The sequence below is a fragment of the Bos indicus genome, chromosome 19 (genome assembly GCF_029378745.1).
Source record: "Bos indicus isolate NIAB-ARS_2022 breed Sahiwal x Tharparkar chromosome 19, NIAB-ARS_B.indTharparkar_mat_pri_1.0, whole genome shotgun sequence".
In the NCBI taxonomy this organism is placed as follows: domain Eukaryota; kingdom Metazoa; phylum Chordata; class Mammalia; order Artiodactyla; family Bovidae; genus Bos; species Bos indicus.
Genome location: NC_091778.1, coordinates 38,811,970 through 38,836,739, shown reverse-complemented (window position 1 = coordinate 38,836,739; position 24,770 = coordinate 38,811,970). Strand labels below are relative to the sequence as shown.

The 24,770-nt window shown below is 45.2% G+C and overlaps 2 protein-coding genes across 2 annotated transcripts; one reads left to right on the top strand and one right to left on the bottom strand.

The window, feature by feature from the left end:
* The first annotated feature begins 523 nt into the window (after positions 1–523).
* UBE2Z (ubiquitin conjugating enzyme E2 Z) lies at positions 524–19,155 on the top strand. The gene is made up of 7 exons (XM_019981064.2): positions 524–951; positions 3,086–3,158; positions 5,110–5,297; positions 7,591–7,702; positions 10,090–10,202; positions 11,247–11,337; positions 13,733–19,155. The coding sequence occupies exons 1-7, from the start codon at positions 629–631 to the stop codon at positions 13,901–13,903; spliced, it is 1,071 nt and encodes a 356-aa protein (XP_019836623.1). The 5' UTR covers positions 524–628; the 3' UTR covers positions 13,904–19,155.
* SNF8 (SNF8 subunit of ESCRT-II) lies at positions 16,773–24,672 on the bottom strand. Its single transcript, XM_019981065.2, has 8 exons — positions 24,516–24,672; positions 24,112–24,162; positions 22,009–22,147; positions 21,079–21,183; positions 20,402–20,474; positions 19,311–19,452; positions 18,390–18,464; positions 16,773–17,377 (listed from the first exon to the last, which is right to left on the bottom strand). Exons 1-8 carry the CDS (start codon positions 24,567–24,569, stop codon positions 17,240–17,242), a joined length of 777 nt encoding a protein of 258 aa, XP_019836624.1. The 5' UTR covers positions 24,570–24,672; the 3' UTR covers positions 16,773–17,239.
* Positions 24,673–24,770: the final 98 nt, after the last annotated feature.

The window sequence follows — 24,770 nt, the reverse complement described above, 5'->3', positions numbered from 1 at the left end:
ATTCTAAAACGAGGTAGTTTTTCCACTCGCAGTTTCTGATTCCTTTCTTCCTTCCTCTTGCTTGTGTTGCAGGCAGGGGGCAATGGCAGCCCGCCCTCCGTGAGTGAGGGTGCAGGAAGGATAAATCACAGACTTTCGGACAGGAAGGGCCCTAAGCGAGTCAACTCCTCTATTCAGCGCCTCCCCACAAAGAAGCTGGAGCCTCAATCCTCCCCCTTGCGCAGGTCTGAGGGTAGCGTTCCTAAATGTGGTAAATGGTCCTCCTCTCTTCCCCTTTCAACGATTGAAAACAAAACATTCCTCAGAGTTGGGCACCCAACCCACACCTAGGAGTTCCAACCGGCCTCAGGACCTACTCTCCCAAAGCGCGGGATGCGCGCAGGCCCAGTACACACTCTTGCCTGGCGAGCTCAGACCCCCACCCTCTCTGGAGGACTGTGGGTGGACGCTCTTGCAGAGCGCTTCTCGCTGCTCTGGGAGGGGAGGGGCGGAGCCAGCGCCGCCCGGGCCAGGGAAGCGAGGGGTGGGGACACTCTGTCCCCGCTCTCGGTGGTGCAGGAGCGGGAGGGAGCAGCGGCCGCTCTGGTCGGCGGACGTGCTGCCTAGCAGTCCCGGAAGCGAAGGAGCGATGGCGGAGAGTCCGACTGAAGAGGCGGCGACGGCGACAGCAGGCGCCGGGGCGGCGGGCCCTGGGGCAAGCGGCGTTACCGGTGTTGTTGGTGTTAGCGGCAGCGGCGGCGGGTTCGGGCCGCCTTTCCTGCCGGATGTGTGGGCGGCGGCGGCGGCAGCGGGCGGGGCCGGGGGGCCGGGGAGCGGCCTGGCTCCGCTGCCGGGGCTCCCGCCCTCGGCCGCTGCCCACGGGGCCGCGCTCCTTAGCCACTGGGACCCCACACTCAGCTCCGACTGGGACGGCGAGCGAACCGCGCCGCAATGTCTACTCCGGATCAAGCGGTGAGCCGGGGTTTTTCCTCCCCCAGCCCCGAGCTCCGGGACTCGACCTTCCCCGCCCCCCCACCTTTTCCCACTACCACCCCCTCAACCTCCGCCTCCTCCGCGCTGCCCTCGCGGTGGCCCAACTCCAAGGCCCACGTCTTGCTTACCTGGAGCTTCGGGATCCAAGTCCTCTTTCCCCCCGCCCCACAAGCACCAAGCCCCTCCTAGCCTGTCCAGGTCCGACCCCGCCCCTCAGTAACCTCTCTTGAGCCCTTGGTCTCCAGTCCGGACACCCTCCCCCACACCACCCGACCTCCCGCCCGAAACCCGACCCTTTCGCGCTTCAGTAACACCCCCTCCCGCCCTCTGTACCGCCTCACTCCCCTCTTCCCCACCCGAGCCTTGCTAGATGCTGCCGGGAGGCCCCACCCAGCGGTCCCCTGCGTCGTCTCCTCCCGAGCCCCGTTTGTAATACACACACAGCTTGCTTTGCCCGGGCTGAGACTCCAGGCCAGTCTGGGTTTTTCTTCCCGGCCTCCTCAAACCCCCTCCTCAGAGTCCCCTCCCCAAGTCTAGGTCTGTTCCCCCATATGCCCGCAGCCTTCCCTTGAACCACTTTTCTAGAATCCCAGAACTGTCTGCTCTCACACCTGTTCCAGGAACTCAAGCTTCCTTCACACCCAGCCCCCACCCCTAGTCTCACTTTGGCTTGTAATATCCCACTCAAGACTTTTGTTTTCTGTAGTCTTTCCCCTGAGTCATGTGATTTACTTTCTGAAGCCAATATACCCAATTCAAATATAGGAACAAAGGTCCATGTCCCTTCTGTGCTTATTTCTTGGGTGACTGGTCTTAGATCATATCATTTAATAGATAATGTTTTTGCGAAATTGTTTAGCGTATAGTACCTATCACAGAGGAAAAGGGAATGCTTTTTAGTTACTGTCAATCCTGAAACCTGTTTGCTGACAACCAGATTCTCTCCCCATGCCCCCATCACAGTCATCCTCATCTGGGTAATCACATTCCCCACATTCCAAGTTCCTTCAGATGTTTCTACCTACTGATTGTTCTGAAAATTAAAGAGCATACTGTGTGTAAAGTACCTGGCCCAGTGCCTGACACAGTTTGCCAACTCCATCGAGGTTGCCACCACTAACTTAAATTCAGCATTCAACTCCTGTACTCCTTTGGCCATTTTCAGCCTTCCAATCCTAACATACCTCTCAGTTCTACCAATACTTCTTTTCCTTTATTCTGTTGCTTATTTGCACTTTTTAATGTCCCTGTGTATCCTCAGTTCAGTTCAGTCCAGTCCAGTCACTCACTCATGTCCTGACTCTTTGTGACCCCATGGATTGCAGCACGCCAGGCTTCCCTGTCCATCACCAACTCCAGGAGCTTGCTCAAACTCATTGCAAGAGCAAGTCCCTAAACTTTCCAACTAGAACGTCCTTCTGTAGATAGACCGTTGCTCACAACTGATCCATTCTAGTTCATGAGTTATGACCTAGAAGTTTTCTCATCTTATGTAGTAATGGTTACATGTCCTCTTCCACATTTGCGATTCTCAGCAATTTCAGAGGATCCCTTCCCCAGCCTGAAGACATTTGTACCCTATTAGTCTCCTGGGCAAAAAGGCCGTTATTGCTCCCTGTTAGCTCACTTGCTTCATGTAATCCACATGCCAACAACGATCTACTATGTGGTTTATAGAATTGGATTTTTAATGGAATTGATTAAGCCTTCCTAGTAACTGAAAAGTCTTCATTTAGCATTCAGGAGTAGTACCTGGGAATCTCGGAGGTGGGGAGTGAATGAAGTGCCATGTGGGAGGATGTGAGAGTAAATGGGATGTGGCTTTTCCAGGGTGACATCTGATGCCATCGGGATCTCTGAATTTTTTTCCCCCCTCTCACTACCCTCCCCCTGAGGAAACAATGCCCCTTTGATGATAATTTGCTCTCTGCTTGCCTGACAAGTACTCCCTCAGCTGAGATTTCTCAGCCAACAAGACAGTGCAAACATTTGTGGTACCAAGCACCACCTTCTCAAACCCTGGCCTCATTGAGGTGACAACTGTCCTGCTCAAGGGATTCCCCTTTTCTCTCCTCTCCCTCACTCCCTTCCACTTCCTCTTGGTGTTATACAGGGATATCATGTCCATTTATAAGGAGCCTCCTCCAGGAATGTTCGTTGTACCTGATACTGTTGACATGACAAAGGTATGTACCTTGGTGGGGTTTGGGGAAGTTGGGGCCATAAAGTTGAAAGAGCCTGAAAGAGAATATCCAGTTCACATCTTTGATTATACAGGTGAATAAATCAAAACTGCAAGAGAGTTAAGTGGCTTGCCCAAGGTCACACAGTGAGGTGGAGCAGAGCCTTGAATAGGTTATTTGTTTTTGGGGTGCCAAAGGGTTCTAGTTGGCTTGGAAAATCCCAGTTTATGCCTATTGTCCAAGCCTAACTATTAATAGGGCTGTCTTTCCCTCAAAAATGGTCCAGTTTGGGTGATAAATTATATGAACATCCTATTGTACCACCCAACTCTCCCCTATCCTGCCATTCTTGACCTTTAAGGGTGGTGCTGTAAATCAGATGAAAAGATGGTTGGGGATGGGGCAAGCTTGAGTGAGCAGTGTTTGTAGTTGCAGGGCCTTGTTTAGGCTCCTGTCCTTACTGATCCTTTTGAATATCCCTTCCACCCCAAAGACCATTCCTGTCTTGTCCACACACAAACACAGAGAAAGCTTAAATTCCTCTGGCATAGATACCTAGACTTCTCTGTCACTGATTACTCTATCTTAGAGATGAATTTTCACTTAAACTGATACTAGGAAGAAATTGGATTACCTAAATCTTGTGTTGTTTAAATGAAAATTCTATCATATAAAGTATCATAGAAATTTCCTAGTATAGAAGTTTCCACATGTTTAACCTAGGCAAGTCCAAATTTCTTACTGTAAGAAATTAGAGTAAAAATTCAGATTTGGTATTTTTTGTGTGTCTCTTTTGTTTTAAATAGGTTTCCCTTTAAATTGAGATTTTCCTTTTTATGTGGTTGGAAATTTTTTCTTGGGACATCTTGTCCTTAGTCAAATATCAGTGTTATATACTAGTCCCTGGGACCCCAGAGTTGATGTCATGTTGATACCATTTGAGCTTGCTATTCCGAAGAACTGAAGGCTAAAAGATAACAAAGGATGCCACCAGGACAAGGTGGGGACTATAGATGGAGGCATTGGATTGCAGGTTCTTTTTCCTTTTGCTGTTTAAATTCTGAGCAGACTTAAGTGCCTAGGAGCCTTTGCAGATGAAGAAATATAACTGAGTCAGTTAAGGTTTTCCTCCCTTGGAGAAGAGAAATCTTGTTTGATAATCACAGCTGGAGGAAGAGAATTTAGTTCTAAGTGCTGATTTTTATTATTATTATTTAACCTATGGTTTTGGGGGAAGTTCTGGGGATAGTCTGTGGCTCTGAGTGGACCCTGAGTTTCCCCATTTTTCTTTGTATCTTTCACACAGCTGGATGCTGCCTGAGCCACATCCTCTACAGTAGGTTTGATCCTCTGCAGAGGAAACAGATACCATAGGCCCCCATCACAAACCTCAGCTCTGCCCTGTGATTGGCGCTGTTGTTGTGGCCTCCGATCCCTTTCCTCTTTTCTGCTCATCTACCTCCCCTTTGTGCTGCATAACTGGAGGGTGGAGTTGCATCGTACACGTTTAACCTAGGCAAATCCAAATATTCGTACTCAGTTAAAAAGAAGTATTGATTTCTTAAACATTGCTAGGATAATATTTTACAGGTGTGTGTGATATTTTGTATGTTGATGTTCTATTCGTTACATAAAATGCTGATCAGCAAAGTCCAAATGGAAAACATACTTTAAGGGACACTCAAGGGTGATTTTTGGCTAGATCCAATGTTCACCCTGGGCTCTAACTTTAGAATGTAACCCCTGAGTAAGATGCCACTCCACTGTAGTGGGGGTTCGTAAAATTCCAAAAATATTAGTGTGAGTGAGCACAGGCCATTGATTCTGCATGGTGAGGATATGAAATATGGATTCAGATGAAGGTCCTGCTTCTGGTGTGGGTAGCAAGTGGAAGTCAGGAGGGTTTGGGATGGGACATCACCTCACAATTTTGAGATGGGGTTTTATTTTGCAGATTCATGCATTGATCACAGGCCCATTTGACACTCCTTATGAAGGGGGTTTCTTCCTGTTCGTGTTTCGGTGTCCGCCCGACTATCCCATCCACCCACCTCGGGTCAAACTGATGACAACGGGCAATAACACAGTGAGGTTTAACCCCAACTTCTACCGCAATGGGAAAGTCTGCTTGAGTATTCTAGGGTAAGAGGAGACTCCTAAGTGGCCAAGTTGGTTGTCAGCAAATACTACTCTAGGCCAGCCTTTATCAACCAGGGTTTCTCATCTGAATCACAGAACATGGAAAATAATTGGAATGACTGTTTCCTCAATTCTTCCCTGGATGGTACTTGATTATTATCATTCTAGATGGAAAAAACAGAATTTATGATGTACAATGGATGCCTTAGTGAAGTGGTTCACCCCGAGCAGCAGTAACACCTGGAAATTTATAGCCGTACAGAATCTGGGCCCCACCCTAGACTTAATATATCAAAAGCTCTGAGGGTAGGGCCAGCAGTGTGTCTTACAGGCTCTCCAGGTGATTCTGGTGCAGACTGCTGGAGAACCACTACCTTAGGGCATCAGGGCTTAATTCTTTTCTGAGCAGGTTGAGAAAGGCTGCAGATCCTGTGCCATTCAAGGGTGTGAATGTCTTATTTCTGAGTTTCTCGTGAGTGGCTTTGGAGGAAGTGGTGGTGGTGATGATGATTATTATATTTTAACAACTGAATAAAAAATGTTAGATTGGAAATCATACCAGATATGAAATAAGTTTCGAGTACATTTTTGTTTCTAGGTGATGCCAAGATTTTGTTTCATGTAGTTCTCATCCATTCCCTTTTAATCACCTTTGGGGGTTAAAAATTCAGAAAGAAAATATCTTCTAGCATATTCTGGATTGGTCTTTTTAGTGTGATCTGAATTTCCCTGAGTCAGAGAACAAGTAAAAACTGAAGTTAAAAAAGTTGCCCAGACTGGTGATACTGTTCTCTTTCTTCCTGTCCACTCCAGTACTTTTTAGGTTTGTGTAGGGAAAAGGCAGCTGAAACAAACTTGTCCTCATCCCCATTTCTCTCAAATGTAGGGATATGTTCCATGATTGTGGCAGTGAGAAAGTCCTTTAAAGGAGATTGTCTTTAAAGAAGTCCTTTATCTCATTAGAGAATTGTCTGTGCTGGAAAGATGGTGATATGTGTGTCCCATAGTGGTAAGGCGATTTAGTTGTTGCTTCTGTATAGAAGCTGTTCTTGAGCATGTGTTTGTATTAAGTTTTCCTTCATTAGGCCAGTATAAAACTATTTTGAGCAAACATCAGCTCACAGTAGAAACGGGGGAAGTAAGAGGGTGTGGAGTAAAAGTGACACAGTATTGGATGGAAAGGAAAAGCAGCTACTCTGAATTTGAAAATTTGCCGTCGAGAATCAGAGGAGAATATTCCCATGCATACTTAGTTGTCCATTCACTTTATCACCATCATTCCTTTCCTCCTTAACTATAAAAAATATTGGGCTGACTTACAAAAGACATTGAAAGTTTACCCTGTTGACTTCAGTTCCCACATACTAGAAGCTTCAAAGAGTGTGATGTCTAGGGTTCCTGGGGGAGCAAAGCTGAGAAGAGAAGTTGAGAGGCACTATTCCTCATCACTTACTGGCCTTTTCTCAAGACCAGCAGGGAGAAGGAAGTGGCCAGTTAACTTGAACAAGCCAGTACTGTTTTAGGTTATGTTCAGCTTCCAGCTCAGGTGCCATCTCTTCTATTAATTGAGCTAAAACATAAATGTCTTTATGTCCAAGCTTCCCTCCTTCTCCCACCATTCCATCAGGTTTATGAAAGAGCAGTAATTTTGGTGTTTCTCTGTTGTTGAAGATGTTATTCATGTATTACTTTCAAATCCTCCACGCTCTCAGAGTGTCCTTTATTTCCTTTCGTCCTTTGTCAGAGTTATGTAGTCTTCAGAGAATTTGACGATCTTTGGGGGCTTGAAAGAGACTGGATCCCCAATCATCAGTCCCATCACATGGCCTCTATCTAACCGATGGCTTCACTCCCTTCTCTGCCTCTGTGCTCAACTTCTCTCTCCTCTGACTCCATCACCACCCATAAATAAATAAGCAAGCCCTTTGAGATCCATAGAGGTTAACATTTAGACTGTCTTTGGAGTTGTTCTCTTACCTTATTTCTTTCATTTTGATGAAGGGAACCTCCCCTGTCTACTGTTTCTCTCCTAGCCCTGAGAAAATCCCTTCAAAGTTACCATGCTTGCTTTACCCTCTTTTGTGCCACTTGATAAGAGGATTAGTCAGTTGACTGATTTCTGGTGAATGAGAGGAGATGGAGGCTGGGAAATTCCAGAGTATTCATAGTGAAGGAGAAAGTGAGTCACTCACGATGGTGCTGCCAGGCCCCAGGGCACTTGTACACTGGTCTTTCTGTGTGGCCTTTCCCGTCTCTCTGCCTCACGTGCTCCCCTCCCCTCTGCTGTGTTTTGCAGTACGTGGACCGGCCCTGCCTGGAGCCCAGCCCAGAGCATCTCTTCTGTGCTCATCTCCATCCAATCCCTGATGACCGAGAACCCCTATCACAACGAACCTGGCTTTGAGCAGGTAAGGCCAGGTGGGCCCAGCTCTGCAGTGCAGAATGTTGAATATAGGGTTTTAAGAGATCTGAAAGCTCTGCTTGAGGGTTTTTGTTTCATTTTTGACCTGGCTCAGTCCAGTGTATTAAACTTGTCACTGTTGGAACTGGCATGTGTGTGTCTTAATAATGAATTTTTTTTCTTACTAAATTACAATAACATTATCAAGTTATTTCCATTGACTTGGATTAATCTACCATGTGGAAGTTAGTGGAGTCATTTGGAAATTGATTTCCACATCTTCCTTGGAAGGTTGCAGCCAGTGGGTTCTTCTGTATGCCTCCATTCTCCAGTATCCCTTTAAGGTGCTCCCAAGTGACTGCTGCTGAGCCAGACTTCCTTCTGGAATCCTGAAGTACTGTTACCTACAGAGCCAAAGGAGCAGTTGTTGGCTAGAGCAAGAATATTTTAGTCAGTGCTGCCAAAGAAAAGGTGGAGGAAACTCATGTTTTCCAAAGGGGGTACCGTATGCCAGCCACTGCCAAACATTTATATGTAACTTCTCACTTAATCCTCATACTACCTTTGCAAAATAAATGTTATCCCCATCTTCAGCTGAGGTAGTTGTGACTCAGAGAAGTTAGTTAACTTTCACAAGGATGCACAGATCAGGATGTAGTCCCAAGAGCCCAAAGTTTTACATTATTCCAGAGACCCTTCCAGGGTTACTCGTGAGCACAGGAAAAGAATTCCACTGATATCTCAAAGGAAATAATTCAGTTTAGGTGATTAAAACAGCTTAATTCATTTTGAAACTATTTGAGATAATGTTAACATTGGTGATTCCTTGGAGACCTAAACAAAGGGAAATACCCTTTAAGAATGAACAAAAATTATGCCCTAAGCCATCCTTTCAAACATATAGCGAATGCAATTTCAGGAGTAGTAGAAATGGAAATGGACCCCATTGGCTAACCAAGGAGCTTATTTTTACGTATTGTTTGGAAATTCAAGACATGCGTGCTAAGTCGCTTCAGTCGTGTCCAACTCTTTGCAACCCTATGGACTGTAGCCTGCCAGGCTCCTCTGTTCATGGGATTCTCCAGGCAAGACTGGAGTGGGTTGCTGTGCTCTCCTCCAGGGGATCTTCCCAACCCAGAGATCAAACCTGCATCTCTTATTTCTCCTGCATTGGCAGGCAGGTTCTTTACCACTAGCGCCACTAGGAAGCCCATGTCACTTTCAAGACGTGACTTTTATTCTTTTTGTGTGTGTGTGTGACTTTTATTCTTAAGTCTACCAAACATTCTTGGTTCATTGAACCCTCTTGTCTTGATGGTTTTTCAGTTTCCCAGGCAGAAAGAAATGCCAGACTCTTCCATTTGTTAAATAGTTAGGTCCAAATCACTTACTTCCTTCTCCGATGACTACAGTGACTTAATAATAGGATGTGTACACCTGTTGAGTGCCACACAACTTTTAAAATCATGGAATCAGATCACAGCCACCACCCTCATTTCTCTTCCCTCCTGTTTTCTTATGGTACTTGCTATTTATCAAAGTAGAGACTGAAAATCCAGCTTCACAAAAATAGTATGTCATCAACAGGAATGTAATACAGGTCAGTATTAAAACTGAACTGCTACCTCAGGGTAATAGTTAGCATGGAGTTTGCACAAGTGTTGAATACTCTTGTTTTCCTCAAAAAGTTTACAGTATCCCACATTGCCCTTGTGATTTTTCTCTGATGCACATTGGGAACTGAGATAGTAGGCTGAAAGCACGTTTCTCTTTCCTGTTCATTTTATGTTTTGATCAGGGCCAAGGCTCTCATTGATTGATGGTGGTAGGAGGGAGCAACAAGGGAAGAGTTAAAGGTTGGGATACCATGCTCTCACATTTTCATGTCAGCTCTCTAAACCAAGTTTGGAGTTTTTCTTTTGAAAATTTCAAGTTCTACGTCTGATAGATAACAGTTGATTCAATGATGGTGGCACCAACAAGCATGTAAAGGAGTTAACCAGGAAGCATCCTGCTATCTATAGGTTTTTCAGGTTGAGACTCCTAGCGTCATTTATAACTTTTTGTCCCACCATTATTCTTACATATGGTTATTTCCCACTTAATCCTTTCTGCAGGGCTGTTCATTTCAAGCTTAGGGAAATTCGATGCATCTGGTTTGCTACTTATAGTCAAGTGATCCATAGCAGAGGATGGGTGTTGGGTATGCATGGGGAGAGGTGAGTGGTCTCACGTACTTAGTTGCTCCTCATGTCTGCCATGTAGTGGGAAAGGTATCCTCATAGTTAATTTGCTTGGTTCATATACCGTATACTAATCTAAAGTCTCTTCCCATTGGGTTTTCTTTTTACCTGAATTTTATACTTGGATACTGTGCTATCTGTCACATTATAGGAGAGACATCCAGGAGACAGCAAAAATTACAATGAATGTATTCGGCATGAGACCATCAGAGTGGCAGTCTGTGATATGATGGAAGGAAAATGTCCCTGCCCTGAACCCTTAAGGTATGTGTAAAGAGAGCCCACTTGATACTTGGTATTCCTTTTGGAGATTTAGCTTGTTCATACCTTTGGGGCAAAGTCCAGTGGGAGATTAAAAGGAAAGATGTGGTTCATGCCTTTAAAGAGCAAGTGACCAAAGGGTTATCTAAAAGGAAGTTCAAAGAGTCTCAGTTTTGAGAGAGTGCCAGGCCTGATGGGAAAGATGTAGTCCATGCCCTCGGGGAACCCTTGTTTGATGAGGACCTGGACATATTAAAGACATGTGACTGTTACACAGCCAAATGAGATGTAGAGGACTTCATAATAAACCCATTTCTTAGTGTTCATGTCTACTTCTAGGTGTTAAAACTAGATGAACAAAGAGTTAATGAAACAAACTTTTCTAAGATTTGAAGGGGCTACTTTTATTTTTTTTAGGTTGATATAGGGTTCATGTGGCAACCCACTCCAGTACTCTTGCCTGGAAAATCCCATGGACGGAGGAGCCTGGTAGGCTGCACTCCATGGGGTTGCTAAGACTCGGGCACGACAGAGCGACTTCACTTTCACTTTTCACTTTCATGCGTTGGAGAAAGAAATGGCAACCCACTCCAGTGTTCTGCCTGGAGAATCCCAGGGACAGGGGAGCCTGGTGGGCTGCCGTCTATGGGGTCGCACAGAGTCGGACACGACTCAAGCGACTTAGCAGCAGCAGCAGGGTTCATGTACAGTGTTTCAGGTGTATCTAGGAGAATTTTGAATAAGCTTTGGGATTAGGGATGGCCTCTGGAAAACGATTGGGCAAGTCATGAGTTGAGGTTGGGGTTCAGGTGATCAGTATTAACAGTCACTCCCATCTTAAAATCCTTAAAATCTAAGGGAAATAAACCATGGGCAGTCAGTGGAAAATAGAGAAAGTAATCTCTATTTTCTATTCAAAGATTTTTGTAGGAAACCAAATCTGGTCATGGGAACTCTAGCTGCTTAATTTGGCATTAAAGTTAGATGGTGAAGCGGTGGTGCCTTCCCCTCTTGTGCCTGACTTCAACTTCTCTGCTTGTTTTCTAGAGGGGTGATGGAGAAGTCCTTCCTGGAGTATTATGACTTCTATGAGGTGGCCTGCAAAGATCGCCTGCACCTTCAAGGCCAGACTATGCAGGTAACAACAGAGCCCCTGCTGCTAGCTCCGGAGACCTTACAACAGACCATTTAAACCCCCCAACAAGGGTGATGTCCACATCGTCATAGCATTCAGAACCAAAAGGAACCTGATGCATTTGAGTCACTGAGACCCAAAGAGAGTGAAGCCACCTGGAGTTAGTTCTAGGTTCCTGGCCTAAAGTAGGTGCTCCTGAGTAGAATCTGAATCATTCTACTTTCTATCCTGGAACTCCTTCCAATCTTGGTGAGCAGTCTTTTCAAACTAAGAATATCAGCCCTCTCCGAATTTAGGGATCATAGAGTCAGTTATTGGAATTTCATCCCTAGTTCAGAGGGGTGCCAAGAGAAAGGATGGTTAGGGAAACATGGAGTGTGCAGTTGTTATTGTTGAAAGATTCCTGTTACAAGGATGGTAACCAGTTGTTCATTCTCTGCCAGAAATGTGCTTCTGCTTCCAGTAAGAATGTAGAATTCAGGCTTGTTTAAAGGAAGAGGTTCTTATTAAACTAAGTTGTAAATAGACTCAAATATAAGCAATAGGTTGAGAATCCTCCTGTCCTGAAGGACCAGTCCTGTGTTTTTTGGATCCTTTACTTGCTATAGAAAAGTGGTGACTTGGCTAAGTGACTAAGATGTCATCAGGTTTTTTCCAGTTCTTTCTGGTCTGTGTTTCCACACACCCAACACCACCAGCCATGGGAGTAAATGTCCTGTTTCCTCAGGTGCTCCTCAGAGATGGTAGTTTCCCTATATTTCCTTCAAGGACTTCCTCCCTGCCTGCCCCATTTAAACTCAGAAGACAGGGCAAGTTCAAGGTTGACTTGTTCCTGAAACTTTTCTAAGAGTACACTGAGGATACTGCATGCTGTAGCTTGTTCCCCATCAAGAATTCTCTTTGCTGGCATCTAGCAGTATTTCTAATAGTCTGTGAAGGAAAAACAATTTCTGATGAGGGAAGGGCAGGAAAAACAGCATCTGGGGAAGAGGAGAGTGGGTGGAAATGGAGCCAGTGATGAAAGGAGGAAGATTTGAGAAATTGACAGCTCCAGATTGTGTGAAGTTCAGCCTCTGGGGACCATAACCCTCACATGTGGAAAATGCAAGCTGTAGTCTCGAGACTGTGCTTTCCATCCACTGGCCCCAATCGTGAGGGTAGTGTGTGTACAGAAGTGTGGCCGGAGTTTATGTGGGAGAGGCAGGCGTTATGTGAGAGGAAGGAGCATATACTTTTTTGTAACTGCCAAGGAAAGAGGTCTCCATTTGTGTAAACTTTGGCCCAGCTACATTGCTGCCATAATCCCTATTTAGCATTTTTAATTCCTTTTTTATATTCTCCACCCCATCCATAGTTATTTTTGAGACTTTAAGGACAGTTATCCCCTTTCCACATGATGTTTGGTGATCTTTGATCTTGAATGACAAGGACTGGCTGCTGCTGCTAAGTTGCTTTAGTCATGTCCGACTCTGTGCGACCCCATAGACGGCAGCCTACCAGGCTCCGCCGTCCCTGGGATTCTCCAGGCAAGAACACTGAAGTGGGTTGCCATTTCCTTCTCCAATGCATGAAAGTGAAAGTGAAGTCGCTCAGTCGTGCCCGACTCTTAGCGACCACATGGACTTCAGCCTACCAGGCTCCTCCATCCATGGGATTTTCCAGGCAAGAGTACTGGAGTGGGTTGCCATTGCATTCCCTGGACAAGGACTGGAGTGATGCCCAAAAGTCTGGACAGGAACATGGTGACTAATCCCTGGGGAGGAGGGCAGGTTCTTATCCAGAAGTCAGAATTCCTGAGTTCTCTACCTGCCTGTGATCTTAGAAAAGTAAATTTCCCTTTTGAGTATAGGGAATGAAGGACAGTTTTTCCCTTGTATAGTTTGTATGAAAGTGAAGTGTTAGTCACTCGGTCCAACTCTGCGACCCCCATGGACTGTAGCCCACCAGGCTTTTCTGTCCATGGGATTTCCCAAACAATACTGGAGTGGGTTGCGATTTTCTTCTCCAGGGGATCATCTGACCCAGAGATCGAACCCAGGTCTCCTGCATTACAGGCGGACTCTACCATCTAAGCCACAGAGAACCTCTCATAGTTTTATGAGGTTAATTGAAAACATCGCCATACTTAATGATTCAGTCCTCGTCTTGAATTTCTCTTCTCTCCTCCTGTTAGTGTGTCCCCCTTTTGCATGTTTGCTTGCTTTTGGGGAATGCAAACACGTTTTAATGTTAGCCCAAGCCAGACCTGTCTGGTTGTTGAACATGCCACAATATTCCTTCCTCTTTCCCCATGCTCAGAAGTTGAGTGTGTACTTCATGTGGGCCTAAAGCTGTCTCTCTAGGGTGAGCCACCCAGACTTGAATCTTCCTTCCCGATTGTCTCCTTTCCCCCCCACAGGACCCTTTTGGAGAGAAACGGGGCCACTTTGACTACCAGTCCCTCTTGATGCGCCTGGGACTGATTCGTCAGAAAGTGCTGGAGAGGCTCCATAATGAGAACACCGAAATGGACTCTGATAGCAGCTCATCTGGGACAGAGACAGACCTGCACGGGAGCCTGAGGGTTTAGACCCTGCTTCCCTCTCCCCTCCCCCAACTCGAGAGTCCCAGCAAAGTCCCTTTCCCCCACCCCAGAGATGGAGAGGCACTGTGTATCTCCCTCCAAATGTGACGCCATCCTGCAAGATGGCAAGAACCAAGCAAGCTCGGATCCCAGGGTGTGGGAGAGGGGAGGCTGTTTCTGATCTGACCTCCTTGGCTCTCGAGCATCTGGGACTGTGTTCATCCCGAATCAGGGGCCAAGGTACCTATGCAGAAGCACCTAGGGCGAGGGCCTCTGGCAAAAAAAACAAAACCAACACACCTCTCCACAGGGCCAGCTCCTTAGGGACAGGTGGGAGATGGAAATTGCAATTCCTAGAGGGAGTGTTCCCAAAAGATTTATGGGGATATCTGGAAGGGAGCTTGGGGTGGGGGGCTGTCTGTGACACTTCAGCAGTCTGGGTGGTTGTCTGTCTGTCTGTCTGCAGTCTTGAAGCAGGGCTCCCCAGTACCCTTTTCCTCCCTGCCTCTACCCCCACTATTTCCCATGGGCCAGCATAAAAGTTTTTCCTAATTTATAGTCACTGTTCTAGACAGACCAAAGAGAAGGAACAGTGGTGGAGTCTAGGCTGCTGATGAGTAAGCTTTACCTAGCACCTGAGCACCTTTCTCCTGTGTCCCCCATTCCCTCACCCATTTTAGATTTAAGACAGAAGGCAAATGTGACTGGGACTGAACCAAGGTCGTGGTAAAGCCTGCACAGGCACCGTAAGAAGCTGAAAATGCCATTTGTTCCCACAATCACTGATTAGAAAAGTCCCCAACACAAGCAGCTGCTGTGTGTATGGGATTAGAGCCACTACGTAAAATAGTCTCTTTAACAGATTTTTCATAAATACTAGTCACAATGAGGGTATTTCTCCAGGGGGTGGGATACAGAGAGGAGGCTGATGCTAGTCCTGTTGTATTTTGTTTGGCTGTCCTTGTGTATTCTCACTTCAGCCTGTAGTCTCACCTCCTCACTTCAAAGCCCAGGGAGTTGTGGGGAACGAGGGTAGCCAATGGCAGAGGGGATGGGGGCTGGGACTCTGAAGACTCCTCCCCTTCTCCACCCCCCTCACCTCCAGCTGCTCTGTCACTGACTGATGGGTGTTTCCCTGGCTGTGTTGCTTCTCTTATCTGTATTTAGCTGCAGTGATCCTTTAGCTGGTTGGCTCAGAAAAATGTGCTTTAGGTGCCCTGTGATACTGGGCATCAAGGGAACCCATCCTTCCCGGTTTTGATGTATTCTCCTGTACTTTCCAGATTCTTACTGTTAGGGCTCCCAGTGGGCTAACAGTGAGCCGCATGACACAGGGCCTCAGTCAGTATCCAGCCACATGTAAAGGGGAGGATACTGGTAATTCGTACCTGCTCTGCCCGCTGCTAGGGAGGCCTCTGCCTTGTGGATCATGGGACCTCCCAGGGGTGGGGGGTGGGAGGGTGGGCACAATGGAGAATGTCCTACTTGGGAGGGCAGGAAGAAAAACTGGACAGTAAGTGGGCTTGGGGGATGGAGGTTTAGCTTAGTACCTAAAGGCTGGGTCTTTTCACAAGGAGACTCAAAAAGGGACCCTGCTTCCAATTTTCCCTCTTCCATTCCCAGCGCTAGTACAGGGCTTGGAAGAATGCCCTTGGTCTGTTGGTCCAGTGTCATCTGTCATCCATTTAAGTGTTCCCACTTTCAAGTGACAATCCTCCTTGGCCCTGCCATGAGCAGAGCATGTCTGGCATACCAGCCTGACTTTTACGCCCTAAATCTTGAGTTGAGGAATATATATGCACAGGAGTCAAAGAGATGTCTTTATAATCTGACTGTACATAAATGAATTTTTTTTTTTTTTCCTTTTTGGTGCAATAAAGTTTGTTTTGGCAGAAGGAGGAAGCGCCTGTGGGTGTGGGAGGGTTTGTGTAAAAGGAAGAATGTGATCATTTTGACAAACTTTTCACCTAGGCCTGAAACTGTCGGATAAAGATAGTGCTCATCGGAAGCCAGAAACTTGGGTTACGTGATATGGTGTGGAAGCAGGACTGCTAATGACAAGAAGTTTCCATCCATCAGAAATACAGTCCTTTTTTTGAGGCTGTAACTTTGGCAGGCAAGGAGAGGAATGCCACCTTGGTCTCAGTTGCTTCCAAAGAAATACCTATTCTGGAAGTGAACATGTCCTAAAGGACAGGCAGAGCTAGAGACAGGCTCAGACTATATATCCCCTTGGTAAGGGAAAGGTGTGTCAATGTGGATATCCCAAACCATTGGGTTTTCAGTTTTCTGACAGCAAACCAACCCTGGGGAATTTAGAATTAAAGACCATGAAGACAGAGCTTAACTTTGGCCACCCAGCTCATCACCTTCTCTATTCGCTATGGAAGGCTCTTGCTTTCTGGTACAGAGGCTTCTCTGGATTGACCATCTGTATAGGAAGACATTAAATATAAAATCTATTAACCTGTGCCATGCAAAGCTAGATAAAGGCAAGTGTGGGCTCTGGGGTTAGTTGGCCTAGGCTCTAACTTGAGCTCTGCTTAAGGTGGTAGGTGGCCCCTGTCAATTAAGATTCCTCACCTGAAAGGTTAGGGCACCTATTTGACATTTACCATTGTGAGGACTATATAAAAGGTATATAAAACTGGGTGTCTCACGGGTGTTCAATAAGTGATTCCCACCAATAACGCTAGAGGGACCTGGTGATCAGTATAGAAGGGAAAGTCAGTCGGGAATTTGAGACATACTGTATCCACTATTGGTTGATTCCCCTCAAATTCCATTTTCTTTCCTCTAACAACCATTGACCTGTGTTTCCTTAACACTCACAGCCGAGTCTGCGGCCATAAGCTGGAACTTCTACAGATGAAGCTGGAAGAGGGAAAGTGAATGTTTATTGGCCTATTAGGGTCTGCTCATTTGAGATAAGGAACATCTTATGAGGAAGGGGTTGGAATTAACAGACTAGAATTTATGTTTCAGGGCTACAGAGACTAGACTGTCTTAGCCAGGAGACAAGACAGCCTTCATTCTAGGCCCGGCTCTACCGTGACCTTATAGTAAATGACCTGTGCAAGTCATTTTATATGTGCTCACTGTTTTCTGTTACTCAGGTTATCCTTAGTGGATAAACAAGGTTTTCTCCAATAAAAATGCAATGTGAAGGCACTTTAAAAAAATAATAAAGTAATAAATGAAGAATATTAGGGGAAGAAAAAAACTTGGAATTTTTTGGGGGGTTTTTTTTGGTTCTTTTTTAAAACAAAGTTGTCCAGGTTTTATTCACCACCAGCTCCTCCCTCTTCTCCCTGCCTGATGCTGTGCCCACTTCATTCCCAGTCAAGGGAGCGCTTCTCTGGCCTCCTCTGCTGTAATCTCCTGGGAGTAGAGGTCAGTGAAAAGAGCTGGCAGCCAGTAGTGGGCCTCCCCTGGGGCCTGCAGGTCCAGCCAAGCCAGCCCTTCCTTCAGCAGGTGTTCCTGGTGGAAAAAGGAAAAAGTCAGTTGAGAAAGGGGAGTTTCCACAAAGTAGGGTATATAACCCTCAAACCTATCTTGGCTTCAGTAGGGTTTTCAAACTAAATCTACAAGAGTGCCTTCACATATCCACACAGCCAAACTGGAATGATGTGTACCTAGATCTTTTCCCCCTGTGTGAGAAATACTACCAAGTTGCTTAATCTGTGCTGCTGGGAAAGAGGATCATGACAAAGGGGGATGTTGTGGAAGGAAGGTAGGGCCACAGAAACATTTGCTACATGGCCTTGAGTAAATCACTAACTCCATTCCCTAAAACAAATGGAGATCACTAACTTTCAGTTAACTTACAGGGTAACAGACAGCTACAAGACAGGGAAACCCTTTTGGAAAAGTTAATGGAAAGTCTGCATTAGAATGGACTCATAGTTCCTGTAACTGGAAATATGCTCCAGATGGGTTGGTTTGACCCAATATTATTAAATGTTTATGTCATCCCCACTTCACAGATGAAGTTAAGTCTTTAATTTAACTGCCTGGGTAAGGATACTGAAAGCCAGGGCTCCTACATGTTCATGCTACTCTCTCTTCACACTAGTCTTTGGTTAGTACCAGGAAACTTGTATATATAAAACTATATATAAATGTACTAATTACAGAAATCTAATATCATTAGTTAATAATTCCCTTCACTCTGTATCCACTGCTAATTTTAGTCAAACCACATTAACCATCTGACCAGGCTCTACAGGTCATGAGAGAAGGTGTTGGTGACTCCCCAGTGGCAGTGGCAGGCTGGTTGTACCTGTGTGCCAGTGTTCGAAGCCCCTTTGTGAGTTCTACCTCTCTGTGCCATCTGCAGAGAAACACTGGGATTACTTCTGTGTGGTAGCAACAGCCTTCAAGGCAAGAAGTTAGCAGAAAGAAGCTGCAGCCCTTGCCTGAGTGGTACCTGTCTACCCACCTCCTCCCGTCTGGGGCCCATCTTTTCTCAACCATTCCAAAAGTCACGTACCAGCACTTGCCGCGCTCGCTCCGTCTCCCATTTAAGACTGGCCTTGATAGCACTGACAGTCACATAGCCATTTTTCTGAAGGAAGGAATGGGGACTGAGTTAAGTGTGTGCTTTCCCTTAGAATCCAGCATCTGCCCAGGGACAAGTAATTTATCCAGACAGTAGGGGGACCTGCCCTTGGGTAAAGCCTAAGGGAGCACAGAAAAGAATGTTTAGAGGTCCCAGCAGAGAGTAAGAAGTGATTTTCAGGATGAGAGAGGTAGGCAGACTGAAGTGCTCAGTCTTAAGTAGAATCCCTGGTACTAAATATTAATGTAGACTTTTATCAGCAAACTCGAGAGTATGGCAAAGATTCAGAATGATTAACTGATAGGAATGATGATCATCAAAACTGATCATAACTGAAAATAATTAAGAATTCAGCCCTTGTCCAGCCTCACCCGAACCATTCCCCAACCCAGAAAAGCCCCCTCCCTTGTTCAGTTCTAGTCTCCATTATAGCACTGAAAACGTGTCTTCCCTAAACACATGATAAGGATCTGAAGGAAGATGGTACAGCTTAAGGCACTATTAAGGAACAGGACAAAGACATCAAAAAAATCTGTTCACCAAGGATATTCAGTTAGTTGTTTGCATGTCTGTCCACTACTCCACTAGAATGTGAGCTCTTTGAGAGCAGGAACTATGTGGTACCCATCTTTATTTGCCCCTCCAGCCTGGCCCAGTGCTTTGCACTGTAGCTGCTCAATAAACATCTGCTAAATAAGCACAGGTCTGAGTAGTGCATCCGTTAGACAGTTTCAGCAAACGCATGAGTGATGGTGGGGAGGAGATCAGAAAATACCTTCCTAGACTGTCATGCACACACATGCACATGCATGCGCACACTCACACACACTCTCTCAGAAGGCGCACTAGTACCTCTGCCAGCTGCAGCACCACAGTGTGATCCATATTGAGCTCAGCAGGAACAGACTGAATGAGGTAAGTGCCACCCACAGGGATGATGCTGAAGCCAGTGCCGAGTGCCTTTAGTTTCTTGATGGCCCTGATCAGGTCGTCTCTGAGGTGAGGAAGAGCTGCATAAAGATCCCTGGCAGACCAGACCTAGCAACAATGCAGTTTCAGCTCTGCCCTAGGCAGGATACCCTGATGGAAGACTCACATGTCTGTACAACATTTAACTACATTGGTAAAAAGGCAGGGTTAAAGTGCACCAAATGGTGCCTGGACATTCAAGGGAGATGGTAGAGGAGTCAGGCTTTCCATTCAGCAAGCCATTCCAACACCAGAGGTAAAAAAACATGCTTCCAGGAGCCCATCAGGACATGTGAATAAGCGAGCTGAACTTAATAGGGAGTAGTGTGAACCATGGCAAAATACAGAATGCTTATCCATTTGAAAGGGGGCAACCCAGCTGATTACTGCCATCTGGAAATTCAGACCCAGCAGTGTTCGATTTTCTGATTTCTTAGTTGACAATTAACTGAAATTAGAAAAGATAACCCACGTCTGAAAATGTGCAGACCACATATGCAGTCTACATACTGATTAGCTTTTTTCACCTTTTCTCAAATTGGAGTCATGTATAAAGGCTAGTGAACCAGGGCCATTTAGACCCCATCTTCTGAGCTCAACTCCTTTCCCCAGCCTTTCTCAGTGCCTGCTCTAATCTCCTTGACCACAAATAATGTCAAGAGTATACACTCCCTCAAGTATGTTTATTAAAAAAAATGTGTGTGCATACACACACATTGACATATTTATGCATGCTTAGAAGGAAATCTGTCAAAATGTTTGATAGTTATAATCTCTCAGCTGAGAAACAATGGGTGGTTTGGTTTTTTTTATATCTCTTTTCAGTTTTCTAAAATAAAAATGTTTCTTCTGATCATAAAGAGGAATAAAAGATTTCTAAACTAACCTAGATCTACAAACAGTAAGGAGAAAAGATTTCCACCTGATTTTTAAAGACCTTTCTATACTCCAAGAGGTTGGAAGACAAAACCTACTGGCTGACATCCTGGGCGAATTTGCCCCTTCCTTTTAACACCTGTTGATGCAGTTCCTCCAAAGTTATCAGACCTATTGGAGAGGGGGGACAGAAAGCAGTTGAAGGATTACCTTTATGACTTAAAAAAGTCAGCATCATATCTGAAAAACTATAAATGTTCTCTTGACACCAGGGCTGTGTCTACAGCCAGTGATTTCTAACTGGTTTTAAGCTTTAAGACCATTCAGTATGCTTATTAAGATGACACCACTGGATGACCATTTTGAAGGTCACATTTTGGGTAGCACAGAGACTCCGTTGACATCACCACACCTTGGAGAAGCAGAGCAGGCCTATGGTTACTAATGAGAAAATCATAATCCAGACATATCATCTATCAGGAGGAAAGGCCTATTTTCTACCTCCCTATATGTTCTGTAACAACTAGGAGCTAAGCTTTCCTGACCAAAGACCTTTGGAGAATACAGAGAATCCTTGATGTTTACCGCTGGCCATGGAGACCAGCCATGAATTCAACTGCATGAAGCACTAATGTGCTTCTCAGGACCAAACAGCTTCTCAAGACCTTATTGGCCTGCAGACTGCCAGACTGGAAAGATCATTTTTCAAGACTTTTTTTTCTTTCTCAGAGAAACCCAAAGCCCAGTCCACAGGACTCCATTCAACCACCCTCACCTCCATTCCGGTGCTTCAGGGCCAGGCACACTTCAATAATCTGGACACCCAGCTCGTAATAGAAGTCTCCCACGCCTAGCATCTCAGACCAAAATCCTTTTCCAGCTAAAAGACAGAAAAACAACAGCTAGGTTATTCATTAGTTAACAACTTTTTCTTTCAAAGCTAGATTAAAACATCTACTATATGAGCAGTCTTCTCTGCCCAGTGTTAAGCCCTTCTGGACTCAGGATACTCAACACCATCTGACTCTTGGTTATTCCTACTAAACAACAGGTTCAGAAAGTTTTAAAGGTGGGCAATCTAAAAAGCAGTTCTATTTGGCTGATATCTCTGGCTCAGAGTCAAATACAATGGGATATATGGTCTAGACAAAGCTAAGAGTATAAGCAGACCTGGTATTCGAAAGTCCACTGGAGATATTTTATTGAGTAAAAAATGCAGGTTATAAAGTAGTAATTACAGCATAATCCCATATATCTTTAAAAAATAATTTATAAATATGATGAAGTGAATATGATTTACTTTCTATGTCTAGAAAGTAAATATACCTTAACCATACTTTATCTCTGCAATAACAGGCAGGGTCAAAAGACTTCTTTCTCATTTTCTTTTATTTTCTTTGTTGACTGAAACACATACCACTTTTATCAAAACTAAAATTTTTTTTAATAAAGGGAAAAAAGTCATAAAAAAGTTTTAGAGCACGTCATTCCAGGGAAGATCATGTACACTGTCCACTCAGCCTGCACTCCAACCTCTCCATCGTTCCCATCAAACTGGACATTCAGTTATCCTGCTAGGTACTCCCTATCCTGCTAGGATCTCCCTGTAAGCCTTTACAGAAGATGTTCCAGCAACAGTGATGACAACTAGGTGAGCTCTGTCCCTTAGCAACCCTAGAACACTGTACCCCTACAGATTCCTTACAGGCCAGAGGATCCACGCCAATGGTGGCACACATGTCTTGAAACTGCACCCGGAACTCAGGATTCTTCCGGATCTCCTGCTTGTGTTTGCTGGCAAATTCTTCCAGGTTGGTCTTGAACATGTCCAACTGCTTTGACATCTGCAGGATGAACAAAGGGAAGGTTAGGGGCAACCCAACCAAATGATAACTAAATGCCAAGAGTAGGTCCCCGGGCCAGTGGCACAGCAAAGGCTGAAATAACCTACTGTCTTCAGGACTACCATTATACTGTTAACTGTTCCCTTCCTTTTTTTTCCTGCCTCTCCTTCACAGTTCTGCTATAACAGAAACAAGATGCTGTAACGTTGCTTCAATTCTAAAATACACATTTTTTTTCCCTACGTGTTTCTGTTCTAAAGTCAGTATGCATCTAACAATTTTTTCTTTCCCATTCTTTCTTTTTTAAAAAATTTCGTATTTACTCATTCGTTCACTTTCTTCCAGTTTTATTGAGATAAAATTGACTTATAGCACTGTATATATGGCATTATACGGCATAATTATCTGACTCACATACATCATGAAATGATCACAGTTAAGTTTAGTGAACATCCATCATCTCATACAGACACAAAATTAAAGAAATAGAAAAAAAACGTTCTTCCTTGTGATAAGAACTCTTAGGATTTACTCTCTTAACAACTCATTATATAATATGTTGTAAGTGCTTTTCCTTTTCCCGGGGGGGGTGGGGAATGTTATTAAACTGAAGGACCTACAAACGAGGACCTACTGTATAGCATAAGGAACTCTACTCAATATTCTATAATGACCTATATGGGAAAAGAATCTGAAAAAGAATAGATATTGTGTAACTGACTCAACATGCTGTACATTTGAAACTAACAGAACATTGTAAATCAACTATATGCCAATATAAAATAAAATCATTTTAAAAAATCTAATGAAATTAATTGAAGATGCACCTAATAATCAATTTTGCAGCCTTCACACAGTGGGAAATCTTCAGCAACTGACAGAAAAGCTAGATAGGGGAGTAAGCAAGCCTGGCATGAATCAACATGTTGTTGAATCTCTGGGTCAAGGACCTCCTTGAGGATAACCCTGGATAAAGAATCTCTGAGGAAGGGTTTTGAGTCTACAGTCTACCACATTACATTCTAAAGCTACATTCTTTTTAGCTTCAGGGGCTATTCTGATTTCCTATTTGCATTACTCCTCTTTCCCTAATTAACAAAGCCTATCTTCAACCCACCAAGAATAACCACTCCTGGCCCAGCATCTCCTCTCATTTTCTCCTATTAAAAATGTGTATGTTGTTATAGTCACCATTTCCAGTTGATCTCCCTCTATGACTGGGACTTTTTGAAGAGCACAGCCTGTGTCTACCTACTTTCCTCAGTTCAAGGGCCCCATTTCCCTGCCTTACTGCCTCCTTTTCTTCACCAGGAAAAATAAATGAGTACACTAGAGAGCATGTACAGAGAAGGAAATACTAGAGAAGGAAACTGTAGGAACCACACCCTCATCACTGTCACACACTTCTGGTACACACCTAGATGTGATGGTGGTGGGTGCCAGAGGTTAGGCAATATTTCCATGTTATTCTTTGGCATTTAAAGTAAAAACTCAAAAGACCCAAATCAAAGACGCGCCTAATAATCAAATTTGAAGCATTCACACAATAGGAAATCTTCAGCCACTGACATGGCTTAAGTTTTCTACCACTTACTTACCAAGTGAAATCTTCTACCACTTACTATCTATGTAACCTTGGATAAAGCACTTAACACCTCAGCGCCCTCAATTCTAAACTGCAAAGAACAGAGTTCTTTCTTGATAGAACTGTCAAGAGGAATGAAAAAGACAGCGTACCTAAAGAAAATGGACATATGCCTGGGATGCTGAAAGTAGGTAATCATTCAAAGATGTCAGGTATCGTTGTTATTAGCAAGTCACCTAAATGATCTGAGCAGCACAGAAATCAGGATTTGCCAAATACTCTATTTTTGGTTGATTCAGACACTCTGGTTTATATCAGAGGGGTCCTGCCCAGCCTCGTGGGATCTCTCTTGCTACCTGGAGCCCTCCAACCTACTCACCTGGGCCAGCTGGTCCTCAGCCAAGACAGTCCCTCGCTCCTTGTACTTGGCCTGTCAGGCAAAGAGACCAGGATGAGTTGAGAGAATGGATGCTGGGGGCTCCCACTTGTATCGCTTCCGCAGAAGTATGAAAAGAGGAGGGTCTCGCAAATGGTTTTTCTTAGGGAGAGGAGGGAACAGACGACTCCCTTGTAATCAAATTGAGGGGCGTGGGGAAAAGGACTGATGGGTCTGGGGATGGTGCCATTCCAATCCACCGGAAGCTGGAGAAACTCAGCTCCCCGGGATCCGAGAAGCCCGCGTCAAATTCTTTCGGGAGGCTATTTGAGGGTATAGAGCTCTGCTCGGAGAGATTTGTCTCTCGCGAGTCAGGGGTGGCTGTGGGTCCGCCTTCTTCCCCTCACCTCGGCAAGCTTCTTCTTGGCGATGGCGCCAGCTCCCACCCCACGACGGTGCATCCCCGCCGTGGCCCGCGGGCCGCCCCGCTGCCGGGACCCCGGGTCTCCACTTCCCGGGATCCGCCACCGGCTCCCCGACGCGGAAGCGCGTGTCGTACGTCATCTTCGCGCGACGGAAGTTACGTCCCGACTTCCGGCTGCGGGGCTGATATCGCCCACCGCCAGGGGCCTAGCGGCCCCGCCTCTTGCGCCGAGAAGGAG

Bases quoted from the DNA above. Each gene is read 5' to 3' on its own strand.
- UBE2Z (XM_019981064.2), top strand. From the start codon at position 629: ATGGCGGAGAGTCCGACTGAAGAGGCGGCGACGGCGACAGCAGGCGCC. The intron at 952-3,085 runs GTGAGCCGGGGT...GGTGTTATACAG, and splicing joins TGTCTACTCCGGATCAAGCG to GGATATCATGTCCATTTATA. The intron at 10,203-11,246 runs GTATGTGTAAAG...CTTGTTTTCTAG, and splicing joins CCCTGCCCTGAACCCTTAAG to AGGGGTGATGGAGAAGTCCT.
- SNF8 (XM_019981065.2), bottom strand. From the start codon at position 24,569: ATGCACCGTCGTGGGGTGGGAGCTGGCGCCATCGCCAAGAAGAAGCTT. The intron at 18,465-19,310 runs GTACTAGTGCGC...TCCTTCCTTCAG, and splicing joins TGGTGCTGCAGCTGGCAGAG to AAAAATGGCTATGTGACTGT. The intron at 17,378-18,389 runs GTACGTGACTTT...TTTTTCCACCAG, and splicing joins AGCGAGCGCGGCAAGTGCTG to GAACACCTGCTGAAGGAAGG.